This window comes from Rhipicephalus sanguineus, chromosome 11 (genome assembly GCF_013339695.2).
Source record: "Rhipicephalus sanguineus isolate Rsan-2018 chromosome 11, BIME_Rsan_1.4, whole genome shotgun sequence".
Classification (NCBI taxonomy): domain Eukaryota; kingdom Metazoa; phylum Arthropoda; class Arachnida; order Ixodida; family Ixodidae; genus Rhipicephalus; species Rhipicephalus sanguineus.
The window spans coordinates 677847-694667 of NC_051186.1; the positions used below are offsets into that span (position 1 = coordinate 677847).

The following is a 16821-nucleotide window of genomic DNA, read 5'->3' on the forward strand; positions in this document are numbered from 1 at the left end:
AGTTCTATTCGTGTATGTCGTTAACTAGCCGTCTGGATTGCTTAGCACCGGCGGCACCGGCTTCAGTTGCGACTTCGACAAGCACAAAAATCTTTTTTTTTTTTTTCGGATTGATAACTTTGTCATAATATTTAAGACTATTTTATTGGAAGCATGTTCATTTCACGCCACCATCTATGAGTAGTTTAACATTTTAAACTGTAAAAAAAAAAACAATCCATATGTGACAAGACGTTATGGCGCTGCGAGCACGTGTGACCTTCGTGCGGCTTGCATTTGGGTACGCGCTGCTATAAGGCATTCTGCTTGGGGAACTCTGGGTACGCAACGCCGCGCGCCCCCAAGCTATATGACTTCGTAAAGAAAACAATGGTGGCAGATTGCAAATAAAAAGAGAGAGAGAAGAGCGGGATGTTTTATTGCAGGCAATGACAAAATGCGTATTTATGAATGCTCATTTCACTAGATGCTCCTGGGAGACTGGAATGTAAGTCGCCTGGGCAACATTTGACAGCTATCTGCAGATCCCATTTCACGCACATTGCCCCAGCCCTAAGACTGTTGGAGGCATTTATGTGCTTCTCACCATCAATATCAAACCTCCCATAGCCAACCTGGTAGTCATGAAGTGCCTCAGTACGTTTTTCACTCCTCAGTTGTGGCGTACCAGCTTGTATTTCCACCGTCCTGTTTTTTGGCCGACTGCGTTGATTAATTTCCACGCAGCTGGACTGAAACTTGTGACTTTCTTTGCGCACCAGCTCTATCTTCTTTGCGGACTTGCACATTGCAACCTCCTCACCGGATCCCTCAGCCCTGTTAGAAATTGCGGCAGCATCTGTTCTGCTAGAATTTTGCGGCGTAATTGAGCTTTCACCGAGTCCTCACCATTGGCGCCCACCAATGTGGCAGTCCCGAGCAATCGCACATGGTTTGCGAATGAGCGCACCTGCTCTCCTGTTTTCTGCTTGGTGTTTAAAATTTTTTTCTTCCTTGATGTCAAACCGCTTAAGGGCCAAAGATTTGAACTCGGGAAAGCTATAGCCACAGCAACATTATCGTCTGTCCACGCCATGCAAAATGGTGCGCGCCACCTAGAATTTTGCATCGTACAATGCAGATTAGCTGACTGTCTCGCCATCCTCCCATGCGTCCAGCTGCAAGAAGTCCCGAATGTACGGGCCCGCAGCGTCTCCCATAATTTTCAGCATTAACGCGCTTGTTCCTAGCGCCCCTCTGTGGGTCACCTGCGTTGCCTGCTCATTCATCTTGTTGCCTCCTTTCCTTAGTACGAGGCTGAAGGCTCGTATCGTTTGCCCCAGCAAAAATCCCATCACTTGAGATGTCCCCCTGCCACCAAGTGCCAAAGGGACGAGGCCACTCAGTCCCTTTACTCAATTCCTCTTTCAGTTTGCCACTATGCCTGCCACTACACTGCTGACCTTGTTGCGGTTCCACGCTGACACCAAGGCCTCGCCGCAGGTGATGCGGGCGCCCTGCTCGAACATCTCCCAGGCGACGGTCAGGCGACGGGAGGCCTTGTGGGCCTCCGTCCAGACAGACTGGGGTTGCGTGCAGTCTGCCGGAAGTCGCCCTCCGTGTCGCCTGAGAGATAGGCCTCGATGTCCTCAGTCTGCGCCTCCCGCCGTAGCCGCGTCGACACCACCCAGTGGAGCTCCTCCCTCGCTCGCTCCCGGACCTCCTGATCGGTCGACGACAGGAGCTTGAAGGCCCCATCCACTCAGCAGATGTCGCTGAGCTCCGCTGCAAGAGGGATCCCTGCAGTGCCGGCACATGCGCTCCCGTACACGTACTCGTTTGACGCTCTGGCCGGCACGTACAGGGTCTTCTTGATCAGCGGGCGAAGCTCCTCGTTCAAGCGATGCCACTCTCCCTTGCTGGCGAGGCCCACCCGCATGGCGAAGTTGAGGGTTGGATACAGGAAAGTTTTAATTGCATCCAGCCTCTGCCACGGGGTGAGCATGGAGGAGAGCAGCTTTCTGCCGAGATGGATGGCCTCGTCGACCGTCGTCTGGTCCGGTAGCACCCTGAACCCCACAGGTCGCCCCAGGAACCAGTGCCCCTCGAAGTCTGCCAGTGCCAGGACTGGGTTGCTCCCTACGGTGAAGGTGGTGGGCCATGTGCCCACCGGGTAGCGCCCGGACAGATGGAGGGTTCAGCACTTGGCGGGCTTAAGTCGCAGCCCGAGCCGGTCCGAAAGAGCTGTCATCATGTTGAGACAGCGCTGCAAGGTGGCAGGGTCCTTGGCGAGCAGTGTCAGATCATCGGCGTAGGCAAGGATGTTGTGCTGCCTATCGCCTCCCTGCACCGCTCTGATGACCGGGTCCACCACCAAGTTGAACAATAGGCCGCCCAACGGACAGCCCTGCCTTAGACCGGCTCCGATGGGAATTGGCTCCGTGGTGCCTGCAGCTGCCACGACGCATGTGGTGTTGGCGCGGTAGAGTTTCTCCACAATCTCCGAGAAGGCCTCCCCCGTGCCTGCGCCACGGACAGCATCGGCAAGGGCCTGATGGGCGACCGAGCCAAAGGTGTTTGCCTAGTCGAGGAACCCCACACACAGCTCCTCACCTCCCGTCCTGGCGTCGTCCAGGCGTCCCTGCAGCACGAAGTTGTGTTCAAGCACCCCATCGTGCGGCACGAAGCCCTTCTGACACCTGGACAGTACCGCATGGTTGCCCAACGACCGCTGCAGCCGGGTTGTAAGAGACCCGGCATACAGTTTGGCGATCGTTCGACCAAGGGCAATGGGTCGCCAGTTTGTGGGGTCCTCGTTGACGCCCTTCTTGTGAATCAGGATTGTCCTCGTCGACTTCCAGCTCTGGGGTGTGCGGCGGTATAGGAGGCAGACATTGAATACCGCCGCTAGGTACCGCCCGTCCGGGTCCACCTGCCTCCAGTGGTGGTAGGTCAGGCGGTCCTCCCCAGGAGCTGTACTTTCGCACCTATGGAGCTTGGCTGCGACTTCGTCTGGTAGGAAGGGGCACGTGTCCAGTTCCTCGCTAGTGGAGGCTTTCGACCTGAGGAGTGACGTGTCCACTGCTGCTGGGGACCAGAGGCGGGTGTAGAAGGCGTGCAGAGTGCCTGGGTCGATCGGGCAAAGCTGCGAAGGGCCCTGCGCAATCAGCCGAGCGGCCCGGCACCTTCTGTAAAGACCCTCTATCAGAGCAGCGTTATCGGGGTTAATCTCACGCCGTGGTGGTGTCTGGCGCGAGCCCCGATTCGGCAGCCACAGCTGACCACGCATCTCAACAACCATCTACTCCCAAAAGGATTCGTGCTGGAGTTGGGAAATAAATGAGGCTATAAGCTTTTCTTATTTACAAATACATCTCATTTAATCGTAACCATAAATGTCATATGCACATGCACGCCGCAAGCAACACCAGCTACACAAAATACAACAATGGAACAAAACATTTGCGATGTACAATACACAGTACAATGTAAACATCTGTGACAATGACGTGGTCAGCACAAAAAGATAACATGGTTCCTATATCAGCTCCACAGCGTCTCAAAATGCCTCATACTTTGGAAGGTTCATCAGAAGGCAAAGGAAAGCTTATCTCGCGAGTCCATTTGGTCGCCGGTCTACGAGCTAGTTATTCGGGTCTGGGCTCGGGGGTTCTCGGAGTCACTGCCGAATGGAGTTAATCAGTTGTCGCAGCACACTTGACGTTCTGAGCGCCCCACATCTACCCAATTGGGGAATAGAAAAGCCAGGCTGCCCCGTGTCGATTGCTCGAGAGACACTAAGAATTACGCTGTCATCCTCCAACTCTTCATCATCTCCCTGAGTCGTCCCCATCTCAGTCCTCTCCGATTGTGGTCCCTGCGATCGCTTTGTGTCTGCGATTGCTTTCTTGTCTGTTTTAATAATAGTTAGGTAAGGGTAGCATGTGACCAGCCTGTAACATGACGAGCTCAACTTGATTGCATACCAAATAGCTCTTCCACCTGAGCAGCATCTGGCTACACTGCACGCAAATAAGACAACTGTTCTTGTATATGTCCGGAAGCTAACAAGCAGCTTATAGAACATTATTAGTACACACGTCTGTGACATATCAATGCTTCTTGGCCTTTGACATTCTTTTGTGGGTTCGTCAAATTTTTTTAGTGCCAGTTCAAGGCTTGCATGCCTTTTTGCTAGGAAGGGCATGTTCACTTGCAACTTTGATGTCCGTTTGTTTGACATGCTAGTTGATTATTTCTTATGCACTAGTGAGCAACGCCTTGCTCGCTGCCGCTTGGTCCTTGAAAGCTTTATTTTTGTTCAGCTTCATGAGAAAGCGTCTCAGGCAGCTTGTTCTGTTGCCTTCCGTTTGCTTGCATTTTCTTCAACACTCATTCTCTGTTCATGCTTGGCATGAGACTGCTTTACACTCCCCAGAAGCTCGGGGTTGAGAGGCACCTTATTTCCGTCGCCATCATAGCGCTGAAGAAAACTTTTCACATGGCGCATCTCATTAATGTTAGTGATGCTCAGCTAGTTACGGCCATCTACTAGATGCTTATTTTCACTAAAGCCTCGTGCTAGGTCAACGTTGCCCTGGGCTAGAGAAGGAAGCGGTTTTATAAGCTCGGAGAGCAAGGGGTATTTCGGTGCACCTGTTTAGCCTTCAGGCAAAATATCTTTGCCCAGTAATTGTCAACCCATCCTCCCATGCACGAGGCACCTCTGTCACCATGACACCTAAGCACATGCCATTCATCAATGACAAACGGCACCTGATTATTGCCTATGACCTGAGGCTGCAGCTCCTTAACAATATATCGTAAGGACCACACCTGCTCAGGATTCTCAATTTTAGGGCCAGAAAGCAAAATTCAAGATGGTGAAAAATTTGAGATGGCAGCCAAAATATTCGCCCCCTGCCCCAAAAGAAAAAAAAAAAGTTCAGTTGGTTGGAACTCTAAAGCTTCATTAAAGGGCATTTCTTCTCATCACTTTTGGAGGGCCCATAAATGAGCCTTCAGAGCTGAATCTGAAAACTCAGCCTAGGCACTCTCTGCAATCCTTGCAAGTTGTGCTGCCACAGCGCCGATGTCAGAGGCAGCCAAGGAGCATTTTGATACTATTGCAGGGTCCGGTACACACAGCAACTGAAAGAGTGGACGGACAATCGTGTCAGCATTTTACGAAACGCGTGTGCTACTGAGTGAAATGTGAAATGCACTACGGTTGCGTGATGCCAATTGTCCCTCAGTAGTTGCTTTCACCGCGTCGACTACTCAGCTCAGGGTGTCACTTCTGGGTCGCTTGCTGTATTGTACGTGCACGTTGGCCGTGGGAGTGTCTTTCGTGCCGCTCCACTCCAGACAGTTCACGGATGCGGCAAGTATAGCTTGTTCGGTCAACGCTGCAGCGATGAGCTTCCTGCAAGCAAAGTGCACTCCACGTCTCCGTGATGCTCTAGCGGTTTTCGCATGAGAGGCGGCTTGATCTGTTGTGAACGAAAACTCAATTTCTCAGCTTATGAAAGGGGATTGGTATTTTATGGTACGACGTTGAGGGCTTGAGTGTTTTTTTCTCTTTTTTTGCGAGTATTTGTCTGTGTCAGTGTATTTGGCATCCAGACCACGCCATGTCTTCGTCGTAGGTTGGTTGATGCGCAGCTATTTCATCATGCTAAGGAAGTGAGAGTTCTAGGGAATTTGAGAGTGGCAGTCTATGATAAACATAACAAGTTTGCAGCAAAGAAAGGAAGACTGATGGTGCTTTCCTACAAAAAAAAGAACAAGAAAATAAAAGCATTCTAGGTCCAGGTTGTGGGAGTGCACTGGTTTTTGAGTTAGTAGTGATAAAATTGTGGCCCTGAAAGCTGTGTACGAAGTGCCTCAGCATGGTCAATGGAAGACTGCCTTCTGGCACAGGTACTTGTTTGCAGCTTCAGCTTTGTTCGCAATCACATAATACTAATACTGCAATAGCCAGTCCAAACAAAAAGAGTAACTAACATCTGTCTCGGTCGCAAGTCACCATTTTGACATTGTGTTATAACCCGTTAATAGGGCATGGTTGACCACCTATGTTATTTGGGCCATCTGGTTACAATTGTTCTTGTATGTGCCCTGCTGTGCCCATTCAAGTACAAGGCAAGTACAAGATACACTATAACTTGACTATTTTCGCCTGCCTCAAATGACATGTATCTGCACTCGCATAGCTATTTTTAAATTCCATTTAGATGTGCCCATCCAAGTAGAAGTTGTGGCAAATGTCACTGTTTTTGCTTGCTTCAAATAACCTGTGACTCTGCTCACGTATGTATCACAAAATTCCATTTGGACAGCCAGTATGTCATCAGTTGGCAACAGGTGGCAGACAACTGGCTGACAGCTTTCAGAGGCTTGCAGCTTGTTCCCACTCATTTGACAGATTACGCTCGTAAGCATGAATTAAGTGTTCAGAAGGGCCATAGTGTTTACGCAAATAGACAAAATGATGACTAGTCTTGAGCGTCGCTGTAGCATCAGTCTTGCAACTCCACATATGCTACTGAAATGTGGATATGGCATGTGATGGCTTTGCTACTTTTAAAATACAGTGCCACTTGTTTAAAAAGCAGGTTCACTTGTTTAGAAAGCCTGTTCAAGCAGATCAGGCTGCCGATCAGTGAACATGCCCCAAGCCAGGCTAATTTCCACTCCTTCAAGCCAATCTCTTTGGCAGCCATCTTGGTGCTTTGGCAAGGAAGACTGCTTGCACCAAATTACAACCCATGAACCTTCACCTGCTTTCCCGGGGTTTCAGCACAAAGTGCTGGCACCGAAGGCTGATAGTTCTGCTCCTTTGATGCACACATGACCTCCAGCGTCTCACTGCTGGCATCCCAAGCAGTGGATACATCCAGAACAAATGTTTTATTCTTGAGATTAAGAACAATGTCGGGTTGTAACCTGACACCGTCCCCAGCCACAAGGAGGCCATCAGTTGTGATCTCAGAATGTTTGTGCCGACGACAAAGTTTAGCGATTATGGCCCGAGAGTTATGCCATGCACAATGCAGCTCGTGGATAGAGGGACACACCTGGAGGATGTGTTATGTGGTTTTGGATGCCTGCTGGTGTCTTCTAGAAAGCCTAGCCAAATCATCCTTGGCATGCCCATTGGAGTGCCTCCTAATTAGGAAAGGTTTGTGTGCAGCAGGAGTGCTGACATGTGGTCCCCATCACTCGTGTACCTGGCATCTGGCTGTAGCCCCCTGTTGCGAACTGGATTGTCCTTAAAAGCATCTATGCTGTTGTTATATTTGTGTTTACATTCTTTCAAGTACATCACCTGTGTTTCCCTAGGGGCCTTCTTGGCTAATGCATGCTCCACAAGGCCAGAGGAAACGCCCATCTTCTCCTCTGGTCAACCTGGGCCCACGGAGTGCCCTTTTAAGCATAGTGTCCACGATCTGGAACCCTAGGAATTAGAGCCTTGCAAAGGAGTTCACTTGAACCCCCATAGAGACTCGAGAGGACACAATAGTGCCCAGTCCTGCGCAATGAGGTGTGTGACTGATAATGTCAAGTAATGGTGCCGGCAAGTACGGCAGCTGTTTCAAAATATGTTCGATTTTTTTTTTGTTGATTCTAGCAGTTTAGGATATAGATGTTAGGGAGCTGGAGGCCAGGGTTGGATCCAGGGACCTCCTTTGGGGGAGGGGGGGGGCTGTTGCGCAGCTTGCAGTAACTGAAGGGAACTTAATAAAATGCTTTGTTAAGGCACATTGGTTCATGCTGAAATAGTTTTGAGCACAAACGGACGAGACGCAAGAAGAGAAGACTACACAAGCGCTCTACCAACTGGTTTATTCGGAAGAACATGAGAACGTGAAACCCGATTACACCACAGGGTGCGCCTGCGCACACATTAAGTGAGAAAGATTACAATGGCTTATCTTAAATTGCGCTCAATCAACTCACTCACCCACAAACATACCAACGTTTGACTTACAAAATCTGTGTCTTTCTTTTTTATGTAAAAAGCCCCCAAGAGCTCACGTGCCACAGTGTCTCTGCTGCAGTCCAGTACCTTCAGGTCAGAGAACAGAGGCACACAGTCGCACTCAGTGCAGTGCGCCGGAGGGAAGAGGGAGAGAAGGCGAAGACACATTCCTTCGCATTAAGGGACACTATAGGGAATAGCGAGTTTCTTGCGCGTTAGTAAATTGAATATTCACGATACCGAAAACACCACTCATACCGCGAGGAGACGCTTGGTAAGTAAGAAAATGCATGAAAAGAAAACGTTTTCCCGCGTATTTCTGTATCAAACACCGTGACCTCATAGATTTTGACGGCGTCTTCTAGGTCGTACGTAGTTCCTAATCGGTAAGATTGAAGTACATCGTACTGCGAGAGGGCCATAAACATAACATATCAAGTTTGAGAAAATTTCATTGAGCCACTGTGGGCTAACTGGGCACAGGCTAGCCAGACGTGCACAGAAGTCACCTAGAGACAGTCACCACTTCATGTACAGATCGACAGACACGAGACTACACTACATGAACACATACTTATGCGTGTTCGCGGCCCTATGCGGGGTTTAACGTTAAAGTTTGTGCACTCGCACCGCACTGTATTCCGCCTTGGTGCGTCGATCGGTGTGGACCCAGGGTGCTTTCAGTCAGGGTCAGGAGGCAGGGCGTGTCGTGCTTCCCCGAGTTAGTACCGAGGCGTAGCCTGACCTAGCGGATAAATGCCAGGAAGCATCCGGACACGACAGTCGACGCCTGGGACCACGCCTGGAGCGACGATGGAAACCGCGTCACAAAGAGCGCCATGAGCAGAACCGAGACAGCTCCTTGGACAGTGCCCTGAACCGCCACAGGAACAGCAGCAGCTAGCCGCCAGGAACTTCGCTGGAGACAGGATCCTGGGACACGTGGGGAGAAGCCCGACCTAGAAGGACCCCACGATTGTGGAAACCGGGACGAGGCCCGGACCAGCAGGGCAGGACCGTGATGTTGGGGCATGGCCCGATGTCCGATCGCCGATCAGTCTCTGCCGCTCGTTGAACTGTCCCCTTCGCGCGAGAGCTTCTCTCAAGCCCTGCGCACAAACATGTGCATAGTCGCATTTCTTCACTTCGTCACTATCACCATTACGGCGATTCCCGCGATCCAGAAACGGCCATGCACACCGACCACAAATATACGTCAACGTCGACGCGCACTCCCTAGGTCAATGTTTTTTACCACAGCCACTGTCTCCAAAATACGAAAAATACCTTTTGAAATTTGTGACGTCACGCGTGGAGATTTCGGTGTGAAATTTCAAAATAAAACTGTGGCCTTGATTTTCTCCTCTATTAATGAACATGTGGTGGTGAAATTAACGACTTAGGGTTCTTAGAGTGCAATTTATCAGTCCGAGTCAATTCCTTGTTTGACTTTAGTGTCCTTTTAAGGTCTACATTTTTCAAGGCAGTGCAATTTCCTCCTGTCCTCGCGCGTTCAAGTGCACTTCCTTGAAATGCGACAGAGAGGAACCAGTGTTCTTTAGAAAGGACTCTGGTGTAACGTATTCGCACGTGCAGTAAATGTTCAGAAATGGAAAAATAATACAGTCGAGCCCGTTTAAACGAACCTGAGCGTGACGCGGCGTCCGTTCGTTGTATCCCGAAGTTCGTAATAAATGAAAAAACAGCTTTTGAAAAGTTAGTGAAAACCCAAAATTTATTTTTTTGCAAAAATGTCTGTGAGGCACGTCTGCTTCGAGAGTGCCGATGCCATAAGGGTGGTCTCCAGTTTATTCAAAGCGGCAGCATACTCCTCGCCGAGGCTTTTGGCATAGACAAGTTGCCTGAGGCTATCTATGTAGCCAATTGCTACAGGCACGCTTGTGGGCGCTGGCTCCAACGTTTCATCGTCGTCGTCATCTGATTCCTCAGAGTTGCTCTTGCCGCGCACTTCATTGACAATGCCCTCATCCGTACACGGTTCCGCAATGTCGGCATCATCATCGGCCATAACAAAATCATCCCAGCAGATGTCCCACCCTCCCATGTCAGAGTTGACAACACGCTGCCACAAATCGCCGCCGGAGTGGTCCTCTTCGGAAGCTTCAGGGTCGGCATCGGCTCCGACGTCGGCGAAGCCGGCCTTGCGGAAACAGTTTTGCACACATGTAGCCATTACCTCCGCCCACAAAGCCTTTACCATCTCCAGAGCTGAGTACAGCGACACCCGAAGCGGCAGGTTGGCTGCCAGCCGGTCAACAGCTACGAGCATGCGCTCCACAACGCGGCGCCTATAGTAAGCCTTAAACGCCTGGATTATGCCCAAGTCAAGCGGTTGCACTTTCGACGTTGTGTTGGGTGGCAGGAAAAGCAGGGTCACTGTGCCGTGAGAGAGGCTTGTACGTGGTGCGCGGAGCAATTGTCGACCACAAGCAGCACATGCCTGCCTTGCTTGTGCATGTCGCGGTCCAACTCGCTCAGCCACTCTGTGAATAAATCGCGCGTCATCCACACTTTAGCACTATGCCTGTAACGCACAGGCACATAGCCCCGAAAGCAACGTGGCTTCTTTGACTTGCCGATTACAAAGGACACGCGCCGGTCGCTGCCATCCATGTTAGCGCACAAAAGCGCTGTGACGTGCACTTTACTGTGCTTGCCGCCAGCACATGTGTCGCCTTTCATGGCGTGCGTTTTTCCTTGCAGCATCTGGTAGAATAACGCAGTTTCGTCTGCGTTATTGACGTCTCGCTCCGCATAGCTTAAAATAGTGTCTCGATTTGCTTCAAGCCACGAGGCAACGTCTTGGTCGCTGGCCGAGGCCACCTCACCGACAATTGATTTAAAAACAATGCCATAACGCACCTTGAACCGATGTAGCCAGCCATTTCCTGGGCAGAAGTCGGGAAAATCCAACAGAAATGCAAAGTCTTTCGCTTTGGCCAGCGTCATAGGACCACTTATCGGAATGTTCTGAGCCTGCGCGTCGACGAACCATTTCAGAAGCGCTTCCTCCACGTCAGCGTAGGTGGCCCTCCGCAGGCGCTTTCTGTCCGTCGAGTTGGCATCGGCACTGATTATCTTGTTCTTTAGAATCGTTCTTTAGAACCCAGAAAAAGAAACTTCGGAATTCGACCTGGGCTTCATGGCGTTGGCCATGAGGCCCAGGTCGGGAATACAGAGACCTCCCTTATCCCTGGGCAGCTTCGCAACCTGACGCCCCACGTAAACACATGAACCGCACCACCGTGACCGCATGGCGCTTGTATTCGGCCGAGTCGCCTTCAGAGCTGTCGGACTCGGAACTCGACCGTTCTCGAGCTTCCCGTGCGCGGCTGCCACCGCGCTTGCGACGACGGGAAGCCCTCCCTCGCCCCTTGACGACTGGGGCGGGGGGGGGGGGGCTTCGCGCCGCTTGTGGGAGGAGTGGCATCGCGTGGCGTTGCCTTTTGAGAAGTTGGGGGGAGAGCCTCAGCTGATTCCAACTCTCCTCCTGACTTCTCCTTTCGCATCTCGACGGCTCCTGATGCTGGCAGGGTCGCGTCGGCGCTGGGCGCCGGCTTCTGAGAAGCGGCAGGAGAGGCCTCAACTGGTTCCGACTCCCTCCCTTTGCTCTCTTGCACCTCAGCTGCTTGGTGCGGACTGGTTTTCGTTTTGTTCTTTTCCCTGCTCTCCCTCTTTGTCCGAGCCCTGGGTCGTCTGCACGTCCTCGACCCGGACACTGTCCGTGCTGGGAGGCTGCGCCTGCGGTGCAGAAGACCCCGAGGTTGCCTCCGAATACAGCCTCTGCTTGCAGAGGCGTGGAATGTGGTCCCCACCACAGCGCTTGCAAGGTGCGTTGCAGTTGGGGTGCCCCCACTGCTCGCACCGCTCACACCGCGGTGTGACACACTTGGCCTTTTCGTGACCTGCGATCCTACACTTGCGACACAAGCGTACCACGCCATCGTAGTCACATCGGATGGTGTGTCCGTCAACATCGAGGATGTTGGGGACAGCCTCACGCATCTCCATGCGAGCACGGCGGTTGCCTCTCGAGACTGACTTGAAACCGGGGACGTTATTGACCGAAATACTCGGCACGTTGCCGTAGACCTTCAGTTCTCGGGCGAGAACCTGATCACTGGCGTCGGCTGGGTATTCAGAAATGCAGACAGAAACTGTCCACAGACCTCGATATTCAAAGCGAATATCGTTCTCCTTGACCTTAAGGGTCGCGGAATCAGCTAGAAAGCGATCTGCCGCACCCTTGCTTCTAAAGGTAACCTCGAAGTTACCCGCTCCGAAATCCTGCACACATTTTAGGTCGTTCTCACTAAAGCGCTCAACGAGCGCTTTAACGAGCTCCATGTTGGTCGTAACTTTCGGTACCCGACCAAAGAATGTTAGCGGGCGAACGCGCGAGGGGGCTACCATCGTGGCCTGACCACGAGGTAGCCCTGTTATATTTAAGCTAAGCTACCAGAGTGCTGTGCTAGCCTAACCAAACGGGGGGGGGGGCTCTGATGATCGTCTCACCAACAGTCGCTGAACTTCTTTAGCCAGTTGATGTCTCTTCCACATACGTTGCAAAATTCGATGAAGGTTCTCGTCGACTTTCTTGAGCTCCTGCTGTGTGAGGGCATCCCTTATGGTGCACAACACCTGAAAAGTTGGCAGTGGAAAGCAAAGCACTATGGAAGCAATTTATTATGGCATCACTTCCAAGTAGCAAAGATTTTCTTTGCACTCGCGTGGTGTTGCATGTTCGGCTGGCAGTGCTCAACGCGAGTGCATACCTGTAATTGACAGGTTGTTTAGAATGTCTTTCTGGGTTAGTTGAGGTTGACAGTGTGGCAGATTCACTGCACACCATGCTCTCTCACTGCCAACTACTTATATTTTTCTTCACCGCAATTAATTTAGAAGCTCTCTAGCTTTTAATATTTGATGCATAAGAGAACAGGCCACATTTTTGGACTGCACTATCTTCAGATAGAAAAAGCACTTTTTCTCCATATCATGACACCTTGAAGCTGAAACAAATTGCTTCTGCAGCAGTAATGCAGCAGTAATTCTGTCATTACTGACAAGTACCACTTCATATAGGGAAAGCAAACAGTGTAGCGTGTTGGTATGAAGCCCATGCCAGTCGTAGCAGTGACATTCTGTCATGAGTAAAGAGGCACGTGACGAATGTCGGAATGTGGCGATGCCGTGTGAGGAATGGACAATCCCCCGATGGTGTGCACTCCTGCCACATCCGCGCACGCGATTGGGCGGGGAAGGACTCGTGGCCTGCGACTCTTTCATGCTTCAGAGGTGCCTGAACAATGCGGGTAGTTGCGAGCCCGTGCGAGGCTTGGTGCCACCGCCACTTGGCGGTGGCTTTCGTAGTGTAAGGTTTGATTTCAAGATAGCCAAGCCAATGCGGGACCCTGAAGAACTCTGGGCCCCAGGTGCCGCCAACTAATACTGCAAAGCAGTGGCAGGGGGAACCACGGATGGTTTGAAACTATGTGTGGTGCTGATCGGACTTCTCCCCACGGCTGCCCCCCCACTTAGCCGTGTGAGCTTCCGCGGCCACCCACACGTTGTCCATGATGTACCACGAGGAGATGGGGAAGGCTGTGATCGGAGGCCGCGGCTCTACGCCAGCTGGATTACACGGGCTTGATGGAATCTTTTCGCTCGTCAGAAATTCCTATTACTGTGTACTTTGTCACACGCATAATTCCTTAAAAACTCGTTAATTATGGCATCTACTCTTTTCTAGTTTTTCTCGTACCTGAGCAACTCTGACATGAATTACTCGATTTGCAGTAGTATGCAGGAGTGAATAGGTCCCATACTTTGCACAGTATCCCGGTGAATCGTCACGGCTGTCACCGAAAAGCCTCACTGCACTGTTTTTCCTCTTCCGATCAAACAGGGCTGTTCTACTTCTGTTGCTAAAGTATCCACGAGTTCAGCACAAATGAAGCCTTAGCATAGCGTCTGACTGCTAGTGTAAAAAGGAAAAAATAAGTTGCCGCAGTACACTATTTGATCTGTTTTTTGTGAGCACTAGATGTACTTCAAATTACAACAATGCTGCTTTATGAAAAATGGAAGCACAGCTGGATTTTCCCCAAAGGGCAAAAAAAGTGTGGGGAATTACGCTTTTGTTTTTCACTCCAGCATAGAGTAAATAGAAATACTGTGACACAATGCAATGACTATAGACTAATTTTGTGTTGCTCCGCAGCATGAGTGTAATGCTGGTGAATCTAGTAAAACCGCGTATACACAGCACTTGCCCAACACAGTAAATACAACACAGTGCTGAAGCAACGTACGCAGTGAATATACACAGCAACATACACAGTGAATTTTCTCGATGCTGGATATTACTGGGACACAGAATCATGTAAAACGTCCTACTCAGCATGCCAAATATGTGTCAAGTGGAATGACTTCGGACAGTTGAGTCACTACTTCCACTTTTTGGAGCGAGCAGTAACATACAACACAGGATAAAATCTTTGTGCGAGACATGTCGGTTCCCTCGTCGGCAAACAGTGAGAGCATTGTTTTTCACAATGTACTGGAAAGGTTTTCAGTTTGTTTTCTGGAGAACAATTGTGATTATGGCTGTGCATTTCGTGTGATGAAGCTCTATGTTTCGAAATAAGGTTGAGTTGGAGAAAATAACATGAACAAGTTCTCATTGATCGTCGACTGCGCTGACCGATATTAGAATGTTCAGCAACAAAGGCTGCCAGCTTAATTTCGGCACATTTTACTTGGTTTGTGGCCGATGTGACAGCAGTCACTGTTGGAAATAGTGTTGTAATGCACCTGCTTATGGAGACGCGGTGTCACTTTCCTGTGGGAGGCTGCCACTCCATGACTGTAATTCTCGCTGCCGGTGGTTATAGTGGTGCCGCAAGCCTTGCAGATTGCCTGCAGGAAGGTCTATGATGACTGACATTACTTCAGTCCATTGCCATTATCTGTGGCTTCAAGATCACTTTCTCAATACAGGTTGAGGGCCTGATATGATGGCAATGGAAATACCTTTGAAACCTTCTGTTCTGACTTGAGTCAGACTGGAGCAGTATTTACAAGGATGGATTTACAAAGCATTTACAAGGATGAAGAGGCCGCCACAGTACATTGAAGGCCCCGCCTCCACTCAGGGGGGTCAGTGAGCCGTAATTCGCACGACACAAGCCAGCAACGCTGGGAACAAGAACCGTTTTAATTCACGACTCAAAAGAATCACCACCGGCCTTCCAGACCGGCACAACACGGCACTAACGTATACAGGAGAGCCAAAAGCCCGGAACGAACAATCCCCGCAGACTGGCGGTCAAATGGAACCTACGCGCGGAACATAACGGCAGGAAAGCAAACTCGCGCAACTCGCAGTAGAAGACGAGCCAACGACTTCTATTAGCGGACGTCCCAAACCGGTGTGGCCTCTGCTCTGCAGCACTCACGGAGGAAACCGTCGTGCCTAGCGCGACCGTCGTGGCATCCCATCGTCCTGCCGCCCACCAAAGAAGCCCCCGGGCTTGCCTCACCTCCCTTCTTATCCGGCAGCCACCTTCACGCCCCCTGTGGCTTTCCACCGCTGCCGCTCGTCACGTGCATGGGCAATGCGCGTGTGTTCTCCTCCCCCTGCTTCCAACGTGCGTGCTGCAGATAAGGGCCTATCGGCCCGACAACATGTACAACCCAAAAAATCTGTTAAGAAGGGGTAATAATAGCGAAAGTTGGGCTAGTTGGTGGTTCATGCTTGGTTCAGCGCGGTGTCGTCTCTTCCTCTGTCCTTGTCTATATTTTGCGCTGTTTTTACATCCCAAGTAAGAAGGGGTAGTTGGTACCTTACAAGAATGGTCACATCCAGTATTCTGTATATTGAATTTTGGACAGTGGCTGTCCCTGCTTCGCATACTGGGATATCAAGAGCAATGGCTTGTAGACATGGAAACAATTGGCCATGAATAACCAGATTAGACGTTGTTCTGCTACTTTCTTCCAGCTCTGTGTTCATCAGCTCAAAGCTCTGAAGCAACAGATTGGTGTTCAGCAACATACTTGCAAATGTTATCGCAATTCTTGTTCCGGGATACTTCGCTTCTTCCTGCGTGCACCACTACTACTTGAGTGGACCGAGTTGGCTGATGACCCCTGGATAGTGTGTCAAGAAATGCAGCTTTAAAGTGGCTCTCAAAGGGAGAGATGAGTGAGAAAAAAAGAACTTTTATCTCATCTAAAAGCCATGCAAGATGGTGGTCTCTTAGAAATTCATCAGAAAATGCTAATGCTACAGTGGTTCTTCGCCCGAGTTACACTTCCGAGGGCTCATGTTCCTGGCACACTGCCTGCATAAATGAGTGAAAAAAAACCACCAAGGCACCGTTTTTGAGATGCCGTGCATTCGCAACCATTCTCACCAGTCACAAAACCTCTGTTGAAAGCTTTATGGCTCGTTCACATTGGGAAATCCGCCCTACACAGCGACCGGAGTGCTCCTGTCGCTGAAACACAGTGTCGATTGCACTGCACGCGCACCACGCCGCCAGATAGCCATATTGCGCCATCTGTCGAGTAAACCATCAACCACGGGTGAGCGCGGGATGGATTCGCAGTTGCCCGAATGTTGTCGCGGCTCGCGACTACGCCATGCAATTTTGCGGTTCTTTATCGCTGCTATAAACGACCATGCTCGTTTCAACGCTCTTTGCGACTAGGGTGTGCAAGGCAGCTACATGGCAATGCTCAAACTGGTGCCCGCTACATCAGAAACAAAGCAACATAGACAGCAGTACTCATACGTACATACCAGTCAGTCCAAGCTTGTTGCCAATTTT

The 16821-nt window shown here is 50.6% G+C and overlaps 1 protein-coding gene across 1 annotated transcript; it reads right to left on the bottom strand.

Moving 5' to 3' along the window:
- Nucleotides 1-9698: 9698 nt before the first annotated feature.
- LOC119374194 (uncharacterized) lies at nt 9699-11239 on the bottom strand. Its single transcript, XM_037644253.1, has 3 exons — nt 11118-11239; nt 10847-10872; nt 9699-10360 (listed from the first exon to the last, which is right to left on the bottom strand). Exons 1-3 carry the CDS (start codon nt 11237-11239, stop codon nt 9699-9701), a joined length of 810 nt encoding a protein of 269 aa, XP_037500181.1.
- Nucleotides 11240-16821: the final 5582 nt, after the last annotated feature.

Excerpts from the sequence above, each read along its gene's own strand:
- LOC119374194 (XM_037644253.1), bottom strand. The coding sequence starts at position 11,239 with ATGCGGTCACGGTGGTGCGGTTCATGTGTTTACGTGGGGCGTCAGGTT. Across the intron at positions 10,873-11,117 it reads GCCAACGCCATGAAGCCCAG|GAAATGGCTGGCTACATCGG; the intron begins GTCGAATTCCGA and ends ACTTCTGCCCAG. Across the intron at positions 10,361-10,846 it reads GCTGGCTACATCGGTTCAAG|TGACCCTGCTTTTCCTGCCA; the intron begins GTGCGTTATGGC and ends CTCACGGCACAG.